The sequence below is a fragment of the Panicum hallii genome, chromosome 5, assembly GCF_002211085.1.
Source record: "Panicum hallii strain FIL2 chromosome 5, PHallii_v3.1, whole genome shotgun sequence".
Classification (NCBI taxonomy): domain Eukaryota; kingdom Viridiplantae; phylum Streptophyta; class Magnoliopsida; order Poales; family Poaceae; genus Panicum; species Panicum hallii.
In genome coordinates, this window is record NC_038046.1 from 14,047,769 (window position 1) to 14,058,467 (window position 10,699).

General features: G+C 52.6%; 2 protein-coding genes across 4 annotated transcripts; one reads left to right on the top strand and one right to left on the bottom strand.

The window, feature by feature from the left end:
* The first annotated feature begins 650 nt into the window (after positions 1-650).
* On the top strand, positions 651-1,600 carry LOC112894707. The gene has a single exon (XM_025962498.1). It carries the CDS (start codon positions 842-844, stop codon positions 1,361-1,363), a length of 522 nt encoding a protein of 173 aa, XP_025818283.1. The 5' UTR covers positions 651-841; the 3' UTR covers positions 1,364-1,600.
* Positions 1,601-3,893: 2,293 nt separating this feature from the next.
* LOC112893555 (zinc finger CCCH domain-containing protein 9-like) lies at positions 3,894-10,217 on the bottom strand. 3 transcript variants are annotated; one of them, XM_025960946.1, is made up of 4 exons: positions 9,784-10,217; positions 8,432-8,560; positions 4,817-5,568; positions 3,894-4,704 (listed from the first exon to the last, which is right to left on the bottom strand). In XM_025960946.1, exons 3-4 carry the CDS (start codon positions 5,528-5,530, stop codon positions 4,366-4,368), a joined length of 1,053 nt encoding a protein of 350 aa, XP_025816731.1. In that variant the 5' UTR covers positions 5,531-5,568; positions 8,432-8,560; positions 9,784-10,217; the 3' UTR covers positions 3,894-4,365. The 3 variants fall into 3 exon arrangements, with proteins under 3 accessions (XP_025816731.1, XP_025816734.1, XP_025816732.1); XM_025960949.1 differs by having other exon boundaries at positions 3,894-4,701; positions 9,784-10,215; XM_025960947.1 differs by lacking the exons at positions 8,432-8,560; positions 9,784-10,217 and adding an exon at positions 6,039-7,104.
* Positions 10,218-10,699: the final 482 nt, after the last annotated feature.

Here is a 10,699-nt window from a genome sequence, read left to right on the forward strand (position 1 = left end):
CAGAGATCATCAGCAAACTGTAATGTCTCACTAGCTCTGCAACTCAACGCCCACAACCCACCATGACCTGCAGCCATCACACTGTCACATTAAAGCCCTGATTATCTTGCCCTTTTTCCAAGATGAGGTGTGCTTGCTCATTTTCCTCGTGCATGCGTCTTCCTGCCAATCCATGCTGCTTACTACTACTGTTACTGCCCAATGCCAGTGACGTCCCTGCTGCGATAACAAACAAGGAACAGGTGAGCTTTTCTTTAAACAATAAAACCTGAAACCGATAGCGACCGGTTAGGCACATGCTGATGATAAGCTTCACACACATTTTCGCGGACCGGATCGGCCTGACTGAATCTCCAAACTCCGGAGCCTAGGAAGCCAAGTCAAACGGAGAAAGTCCTCGTTAACCACATTATCATGACTCATCGTTTTCATTTAAAAGCGTTAGTTTACCCGGCCGTTTGGGACAGTGCATCTGACCTGACCGGCTTGCAGCCTTCGTTTACCCTTAGCCTACACACTCGTGCGCGCCCGTAACTACCAGCTCAACAATTCGCCGTTCAGACTGACGTTGCACCTGCCTCCTGTATATAACTTGACACAAGCGAACACTTCACCTACCACCTCTGCAGCTTCTAGGAAGTACGAACTGTTAAAGCTTCTGAACATTTCTCCGCTGCGAATTATTATCTTGCCTGCGCACGTGACGGCAGCAGCTCTCGACAACAATCGTATAAAAGGAGAGCCGCCGTGATCATTCGGCACAGCAGCTCAGTCCCCTCTTCCCACCAGACACAAGCCGATTCGATCAGGCCGACGACGCGGTCAGCGAGCGGGGGGAGCGATGGAAGCCGAGGCCTTCCCGATACGGTTCACGAAGGGCATCAGGTCCTACTGGCGCCGGCGCGACTACAAGCCCGCCGACGGCACCGGCGCGGCGGCGTCCCGCGGCAGGCGCCGGCACAGGCTGGTGCGGCTCGGGGATGGCAGCGGCAGCGGGCCCAGGCCGTGGGCCGTGCGTCTCGGCGGCATGTTCCGGGTGAAGCGCCGCCGCGGCAGGGCGCCGGCGCCGGCCCCGGCCCCGGCCCCGGCCGTGGCCAAGGCGCCCATGCGCGTGCTCGGCCGGATCCGGGACGCCTACGTGGACGTGATGCTGGGCGCCGCCAAGACGCAGCCGGCCGCGGCGCGTGCGCTGCCCACCGCGGCCGACGCGCTGTGGCAGAAGCGGGTGCCCACGCGTCGCTCCAGCAGCAAGGCGCAGCAGAAGGCCGACGAGCTCGGGCAGAGGCTCATCATGGAGATGTACAAGTCCGTGCTCGCGTCCAGGAGCATCTCCGGCATGCTCCATGCGTCCGTGGCGCGGTAGCGTGAATCTGCAGTGGACGTGTCGCGAGCGCGGCCCAGGAAGAAGTCTTCCGCATTCCTTTTGCTTCTGGTTAACCTCTGTAGTCTGTACATGTTACGTTTTGCCTGTACACCATCCTAAAGCATGGGGTTGCTATGCTGAAGTTCTCCAATTCCTGGTAACTGTAGCAATCATGCAACCGCTTCAAAAGCTCTGTAATTACACTCCTTATTTTTTGGAACATTTTAATTCTCGCAAGAGTGCCAATGGCGACATGACTCAGAATAAAAAATAAAAACAAGAATCCAAGCTCCAAATAAAGGGCAGCACTGAGAGCACCTAAAGGGTACCCTTCCAACCAGAGGATTTTGTAAAGCCTCCATGTTAATCTGACGAAGCGCGCTAGAAAAAACAAGATAAATGCTAAAATTCTGTGGATTATGGTGAGTGGGCCATCCAAGCAAGCGTTCTCCTGGCCTGCTCTGTGCTCTCAAAGAGGAAAATAGAGCGATCATGGGCCGAGGGAGAATGCAGAGACAGGTTGGGCTTGTCCATAACTCTATTTCGTTTGCGCATATATTCAAAGGACGATATTGAATTTGAGTATATGCTCACTAGTAGACTCTTGCGCACCTGATATTTCCCAAATATACTCACCAATATACAGTTAGTTACGCCGGTTATTGGTTACTCTGTTACGTTTGTAGATAGGTAAGACGTGTCGCATCTAGCTTGGCGAAAGCAGTATACAGTGTCACAATTTACTCCGATGCTACTACTGTGTTGGGCAGTTCGACTGCAACTCTTACGTAAGGTTGCCAACAGCAAACATATCGTAGCACCAAGAATGTTTCGAGCTGCTAGGGGCGGGTCCAGGACTCAGACCGGGGGCTGCGAGGTGCGACTGCAAGCAAGCGCGTCGCAGAAGGTCAACCTACAGCCCACGAGCAGCTCGCTCCTGCCGCCGCCGCCGCTGGATCCGCCGCCAACCAACCGTCTCTGACGGCTTCTCACGCTCTCCCGTCCGACGCTTGGCGCATCGGTTCTCTTCCCGACTGTCGGCGGCTGGTGGCTCGCACTGCCTCGCCACGCCGCCCCTCAACCCGCCACCGCCACATAGCCTCCCTGCCACCACCGACCTTCTTCTATGTCCAGTGGTGCCGGATTCCACACCCCCTAGCAGCCCTCCAAACCCGGTGTTTGTCGTGAGGAGGAAGATAAACAGTGGCGTGGGGCCCACCTGCAGCGACGGACGGGCGGCTTTCTGCGACGAGTTGGATGGCACCCGCGCTCGTGACTCCAGTATTTACGAGCTGGGGGCTCCAGCCTAGGTCCAACCCAAATAGCCCCTTCACCTAAAACGGCTTCACCGGTAACAGCTTTATAAAGCAAGAAGCTATGGTATCTCGATTTGCTACGTGAAGCTGAAGCCAAATAAACCATGCCAAATGGGCCCTAAATTTGTGTTATCTCCACTTAAGGGGAAAAAAAAAGCCCAACAGGTCAACATCAGCCCAGTTCGCCTACATACACTGTTTCAGCCTGGGTCTCTCAGGCAATTTCTAGATCCGCCGTTATAGATTTTTCTGCTAAGCCCGACGAAGCTGCTTGGATTTCATTGCTTGTCGGCAAAAAATGTTGAAGAAACGTTCTTGTCAGCAGTTGAAGTGATCAGCCGTCTGACTTATTTTCTAATGTTTCGCCTTTTGAATGCTTATGTGCTCAAGAATATCATGTCAGTCTGCATATTTCTTTGTTCTCTTTTTGGTGACTACTGGCGTTTAGCTGCAAAGCTAGTGCAATGAACACCACCAAAGATTTATTGGAGTACGATGTTTCTGACAGAGAAACTTGTGTCGTGTTCTTTCAAAAACGAAAACTTGTGTCGTGAGCAACATGCCAACATATGTACTGCAAAAATTACAAGCCAACACAATGGAAAGGAGGTTTCAGCGGTATTTCTATTTGTCGTGCGCTACCACAATACGAGCTGTCGCAGAAGAGCACAAGCAGATCTAATCTTGCATGCGTGCGGCCCCCATATATAAAGCCCGACCTTTTTCTTTCTCAATGGCTGTTTCTTTCTAACTTCTTCCTCATTGGCCGGCAGCTCACTGCCATACGTCCCAACATCATTCGGCTTTCCGAAACATTTTTATTTGTTTAGAACAATTTTCTTTCCCAAAACAACTTTGCCTTGTTTATGGAACATTTTATTTTGTTCTCACAATATTTTCTATTTTGTGATGGAATATTTATTTTTTTCGAAACAATTTCTTTCATGGAATATTTTTGTTTATTCCAGAACATTTTCTATTTTTTATCATTGTGGAGTTCTTTTTTCCAAAGTACACGGTGCTCATGCATCTGCGTTATTGCGTACAGCACAGAAGGTCAGAAGCAAAGGCTCTTTCCTTCCTCATGGGCCGCGTAGCCGTTGGAGGAGCTGGGCTGCTGCCAGTCACATGCGTGGTGATGAATAGACACGCCCAGTTTCAGAGAACACCAAAAGCTAGCCTGAGACCCTCCGCACAAAATCCAACACCCATCATGAACAGACAAAATGGCAGGGTTCACTTCCACCCGCATTTCCTTGCATCAAGTGCAAGCATTCCGGTTGAATACTTGAATGTCACCTGCACATCGAAAGGTGCTTGCTGAATCTACAGCCATACTGAGTTTATTGTATCAAGCCCTCGCCCACTGCATCGAAGAAAATGGGCAGCTATCACCTAACAAATACACCCAAAAAAATAGATTACATGAACAGAAGACACAGTAGTTGAAGTCCCTGAGAACCCCCGGCTGACTGACGATGAAGCTAATCTTGTGTATGAATATTCACATTTCCTGAAAAGTAATTCTACGATCAGGTTTCCTTTACGCTGTTTTATATCTTACTTGTATACATGTATCTTATTTACGCTGTTTGCATTTTTTTTTGTACATTTTCGTGTGAATTATATACTTGACTTGTAGACTTGAGACGAAGCAAAACCGAACGGTTCCGTGCCTCTGCTGGGCTAAGGGCGGGGGAGGAGGAGGCGCTCGGCGGGGGTGAGCGAGTGGCGGAAGTGGCATCGGTGGCCGTACGGGCAGACCTCGCCGGCGAGCACCATGCGGCAGACCTGGGTCTTGTAGCGCGGGTGGCGGATCACGGGGCGGAGCTCGGCGACGCCGTGCGCGAACTGGCACTGATCGCCGTAGGGGCACGCCCCGGTCTCCTCCCACTTGTTGCACAGCTCCGTCTTGAACATGCCCTGGTTGTACACCTCCAGCTCCGTGCCGCCGGCCGCGTGTTGCTCCTTGACGATCTCCTCGCCTTTCTTACCGCCGCCACCGCCGCCCATGTGCGCGCGCTGCTGATCCGTGCGGCGCATCAGGGTGCGAGCAACAATAATGTTAAGAAGATGTCAACCGGCCGGGATGTGGTTAGAGTTCGCGCGGCGTGACCGCGTTACCAGGGGGACTCACCGAGCTGGTTTTGGTTGCGTTCGACGCGCGAGGCTTGCGGTTGCTGGCGGCCGGCGCGGCGGGGGCCTGGTTGGGCTGGTTCATCTTGAGGTAGTCGTTGGAGCGGACGGAAATGCTCTTGGGCAGCACGGCGAGCTTCTCGGGCGCCCGCTCCTTGGCGGCCTTCTGGTCGACGAAGCGGAGCCGGCGTACCTCGTCGGCGATGGCGGAGGCGGCTGCCTGCTTGCCAATGCCGCTGAGCAGCGCGAGGCGGCGCGTGAGGTCGCCGTTGGCGACGCGGAGCTCAGCGTTCTCGCGGCGGAGCGCCGCAGCCTCGTCGGCGGCCTCGGCGAGGCGGGCGAGGCAGAGCTCGTAGCGGTCGGCCACCTCATGGTACTGCAGCGCGAGGCGCGCGAGCTGGAGGCGGTGGCCCGTGGCGGCGTCGGCTGCCGCGGCCGCGGCGTCGTCGCAGTCGTCGACGAGGGAGGCCGACGAGGACGGCGACAGCGAGACGGAGGAGGCGGCGAGCGGCGACGGCGAGGAGAAGCCGAAGCTGGGGCTGAAGGGGGAGGAGCAGCGGAACAGCGCGTCGACGGCATCGTCGCCGCCACCGCCGCAGGCGAGGTTGAGGTAGCGCGGCGAGGCGAGGCGCTGGTCCCCGAAGGCGAACGGCTTGAGCTCCAAGGCCGAGCGGAGGCTGCCGGCATTGGCCGGGGAGAGGAGAGCTTCCTGCATGGCTGCGGCTTCCAAGGCAGACAGCTAGCCTCTGCGAACTGAAGAAAACAGACCGAAATGTCAAAAGAAAATCGCATGCAAGATCTTTCTTTTGAACTCCAACTGGTGTTCTTCTCCAAAAGCGTCAAGATCACGGAATTTAAAACACAAAATGATCAGAAGAAGATTAGGAAGACCAGAGGCCAAAAAAATCAGCTAGCTGCCAACTGAATGACTCCAATTTTTGACTTGCCCGCCCGTACTGGCTAATCACCACTGACCTCGGACGAACTCGAAACAACCACGAGACGGTACGAAGAAAAAATGAGAGAATGTCAGGAACTAAACTTGTACTTGGTTCCATCCAAACACAACTCTGAAACCACACCTAATGCAGCCAGATCGAATCATCGGCCGCACTCGCAATCGGACAGGGAGAGTGTAAACAGAGCTCTGCTCGGTGCAGCAGCTACGACCAGAAATGCAACTAATCCGCCATTAAACTGAGCTGGACCGCGACGAACCGTACCTCCTGGACGAACCGATCGGAGCAGGGGGCGTGTTGGAGAGGACGACCGAGGACTGCGAAGCGAACTGGGGGTGGGTGCTGGGAACGCGTGGCGGTCGCGCTTTATATAGCTGGGGGAGCATGCCAGGGGCAGGGGAGACCGTGGGGCCCGCCCGTCTGCGAGAGCGAGGGGCGAAGGCGGCAGGGGAATGAGCACGCCCCGATCGTACCGGAGCGCGGTGTCGGGCTCGTTCTCCCCGGTGGTTGGGAAATGGCTTCTGCCTCTGGTTGGGCTCGAAGCTTTTGGACCCGAGTGAGATTGGCTTTGCTTACCTGGCGTGGCGTGCGCTCCTGCTCTGCGCTGTTTCAGCTGGGTTTACCTGCTTGCTGCTCACGGTTCAGATCACCAGGTGTTCAGAAATCAGTAGTACTACTACAGCGTGGTAGACTAGAGACAGCTGGTGTGTGCGTTGAGTGCTGCGATCGTGCTCGTCAGCACGGTCTGGTGAAGATCGACGGCTGGGATCGTACGACTCCTCGGACATGATAATTGTGACCATCCCAATGCGATGGCAATTTGTTCGTTTTCTTTTTCCTAGAAGGAACGGTTTGCTCTTTCCCAACATGGTTCAACGGGTGATCCGTTCGTCTTACCGGTCCGGCTGTGGGAATGGTAACCGTGCCATCCCGGGAGGTGCCAGTGCCAGCGCCAGCGTGAATTCCTTCGACCACACTTCATCGAGGCCTGGGCTCCTCCCCCTCTGAATCTTTTTTTTGAAACAATCTCCCCCTCTGAATCTGATGCGGACAAGCCGGCCCCGTTCCTGGGCTTTATGTCAGGCGAGGTCACGTCGGGGAGGTCGCATTTCCCACTCTCGCTGGCTCAGGAACGCTTTCCAGCTCCGAAACAAGATCTACTAGGAAGTGACACAATTTTCTGTATACATCCAAGCCGCTCGCGCGTAGTACACGGGCAAGTACGTTGGTGTACCGCGTTGAGAGTATCGTTGCTGTTCTTTTCTATCTGTGCTTCTGCCCGTGCTTTCTGCGTAAGAGCCGTCGGGCAGTTGCCAACTGTTGCCAGAGGCAGTGCGTGGGAGGTAGTGCCCTAGTGCCCGGCAGCCTAGTGCCCTAGTCACAAGAAACATAAGGCGATTTTTAATAATTAAACTCCACATCAAGCATCTCATTAGTCGTTGCTTTGCAATAAGTTAACCTTCCTTTTTAGGGGGGGAACACCGCTAACTAATCGCGGCGGCTCCACTAAAACACGTACTCCTACCAGCACATCTCCATCGGGCCCCGGGTACACACTGCATTTCCATGACATCCTCGCGCGGTCAGTGAGGTGCGCCTCCGAGCGACAGGGAAGGCTCATCTCCCTGCTGCGCAAAGCGGCAAAGCAGGAGCGCTCCTCCTCGGTCGAGATGGGTCGACGGGCGGACGGGGGCTTGCTTTGGTTTCACGGGTGAGTCCCTCTCGGCGCTAACCACCCCGATGGCGCCTCTCCTTAGGGAAATCAGAGTAACAAACTCAACTCTCGCCAGCGGCCGCGCGCACCCACACCCACACCGGCGCGTCGCCCTCGCAATCATGTTGCTTCCTGCTCACAGCTTTAACTAACTCCGAGTTGCTTGCGACCCGCCCGGCCGCACCCTCGCCTCGCCTACCGCGGCGGCACGGCCGAATCATTGCTCGGCTCCGCTTGCATATGGTGTGCGCGGGAGGCTTCCTCCCGGCCGTGCGACGGCCAAACGAGTGTGATGGACTTTCGGGTGGGCGCGATTACCTTACCTGGTCGCCGGTAGCCATCCGGTTTGTTATGCACTGTGGCTGGTGACGCCGACGGGTCGTGCGAATGAAGGCATGCACACCACTGCCTACGATCGACCGAGCTGATGGGCCACTTGAACCAGAAGCGGATGTTTATAGGTTATCTTTGCATGGTTGTCGACGCGGCTATGCTGCATTCCTGGCTGACACACAGTGGAAAAGTAGGAGCACCATTCGTGCGTGTATATAGCTAGAGATGGCGACCAAATGCGAATGGCGGCACAACGGCGCAAGAGAGGAGCACAGGAACCCCTCTCCCACACGCGGCCCTCCTGCGTACTTCCTCAGCTGTACGCCTGCACGCGACGGGCCGGAAGACGGAGAGAGATGTTCCAGCCATAGTAACGTGGGTCGGGCAAGGCCAGATGATGGAGCAGGCTGTGTGTATGGGTGCCGGCCCGCCGAGTGCGGCCTAACAGATCACTAGAGTCTGGCTGGGGCGTTCTAGTATGGCGTACAAATTTGTTCCATTCAACGTATTCAATCTTAGTGAAACATATCAAATGACTTAGCAGCAAACATTAGAAGCAAAAGGCTGCAGCATGATCATCTTTTACATATCATACATGATACCAGCATACCTGAAAACCACTGATGTTTGCCAAGGTACCAGCAGGCAATGGGGCAAAATTCATCCTCCTCTACACAGCATTGCATGCATCCACAAAACTACTTAACGCGACTGAGTGGCCTTTTCACTTTCTTCGGTTCTGTCACAAAACATGTATCAGAAGATCCTACATTAGCTTGCTTGTTGGAGCAAATCAAAAACACACTTAGAACTTCTCTTCTTAGACAGAAATGAGCAATGCACCGAGAGCAACAACCAATAAACACTAAATAGAAGTTAATGCTGCCTTGGGCACACAAAAAATTAGAATCTGCAATTAGCAACAGGGCCGAGAAAGATACTTTACAGAGTAGTTCATGAACACCCAATTCATCAGGGCCTGCAAATGACATGCCCTCTTATCGTTTTCACAATGTATGCCATACAGACATCAAATCTAGCACATGATGACATAGAAGCACATGATCAAAACTTAAGTTGAGGATCCAAAATATTTATGATAGAAGTGCTACGACTTACACAAACATGATTAAGGTTCTAGGGAATTACAGAATTCCTCCCAGCCCAACAACCTGTTCCTGCTACCATACATATTTACTAATCAAATAAAACAATTAAAAAGCTATCATGGTCACGACCAACTACAACTTTGCTAGTCGTAGAAACAGTCTGGATTGAAGTGTTTTACTATGTGTTTTTTTCTTCAAATGGAGACCCTCAATTTTGGCTTATGACTTCTCCCTTGACCTTTCCAGCATCTTTGAGTTACTCTTCACCCTGTCAGACACTACAAGGTTCGATATTCTTGCTTTACTGTTCTTTACTTCCTTGCTTGATTAGAACAACATAAATGAAAGCTTTTGTCGGAGAAATTAATATATTACAAATACACAAAAAGAAAAGAAGAAAATTTTCATTCTTGTCTAGGCAATACAAGACAATTGATTTGTCAGGTCATTGACAGGAAGCAATTTCCAAATTTCGCCAAAGGGCACATGATTGTTTCTTTTTGGCAGGGACGTAATGCTTGGTTGAGTTGGTTCGATGACATGTCATCAAATACTTGCAAGCCATAAAGTTACATACGGAATTCAGGGTGGTTCAGAAACAAGTAGATTTACACTCTTCTATTTTCCTATTTTTTCTTTGTTAGTTGCTGGTTTAGATGTACTGATGTAGTACCATAAAGGAACAACAGATTTCCCTGTAATAGAACCCTAAATAATATTCTACATATGCAAAAGGACAAGGAAACTTTGTGAACAAATTCCTCTAAACAATAAGCAAGAATTACCCATCTCCTAATCAAGTTGTAACGGGAAAGGACCAAATTCTTATAAACAATTAGCTAAGATATGAAACCTTCGTAAAATATATGAACCAAATTCATCCTCCGCAGTGTTGGGAGAGGAAGGAGGGTTGGGGAGGAGCAGCTTCTGCAGCAAGCGTTGTCCATCCATATTTTGCGGCGGTGGAATCCGTATGTGTATATTCTCTCTCTGCTCATGGAAACTGGAGCCAGCAGTGTGCAAGATCGGGCACCGTTGCTCCACCATAGCCACGATGGCTAGAGTTTAGCGAGGGGGTAGCGGGGCTTCCTTGGGTAGCCAGAGCGAGATTGCGCGGCACACAGGAGGAGGATGGGAGAAGCAGAAGGGGAGGGAGCTGTGGAACGACAGTGGTGGCGCCAAGAGCGGGCGGTGGGGAGGAGATGAGAGAGGGAAAGGGAGATGAATGAGGTAGGCGAGGGCCGGAGCCATGGTCGCGTCAGCAGGGCTAACGGCGGGGGTTTTCTGTAAAAGCGAAGGCGGGTGGCTTTTTTAAAAATTGCTTTGATCTCGGAATTCTCTTCTTCGTATGGAAATATTTTCGTATCTATCTATTTGTATGTAAGAAAAATGAGCATATTTACCGTTTCGGAGGATCTCGTTTGACAGCGGTTTGATTCCGATAAAATTGAAGCATATTTTTGCAAAATATTATGAGCCTGGCTGCCGACGGCCAGACCGTCACGATCGGACAGCCGCGAAAAGAGACGATGTGGCCCGGACGATCGGACAGCCGCGAAACGAGACGATGTGGCTCGGATTAGGGGAGCGACAGGAGCCTCAAAATTGAGTCGGGACGATGGGCCTGGGAGAGCGCAGACAAATTTCCTCCGGGTAGCGGACAATCGTTTTTAACGCGGCGGGATTACGCCCGTGTCCAGAAGGCAAAATCCAAAAGCTTTGGCGAGTGGCGACGGCCAGAAAAGTCTTGAAAATTTCGTGTCCGTCCA

Coding starts and splice junctions, on each gene's coding strand:
- LOC112894707 (XM_025962498.1), top strand. CDS start 842: ATGGAAGCCGAGGCCTTCCCGATACGGTTCACGAAGGGCATCAGGTCC.
- LOC112893555 (XM_025960946.1), bottom strand. CDS start 5,530: ATGCAGGAAGCTCTCCTCTCCCCGGCCAATGCCGGCAGCCTCCGCTCG. Junction 4,705..4,816: donor ACGCAACCAAAACCAGCTCG/GTGAGTCCCCCT, acceptor CGCACGGATCAG/CAGCGCGCGCACATGGGCGG.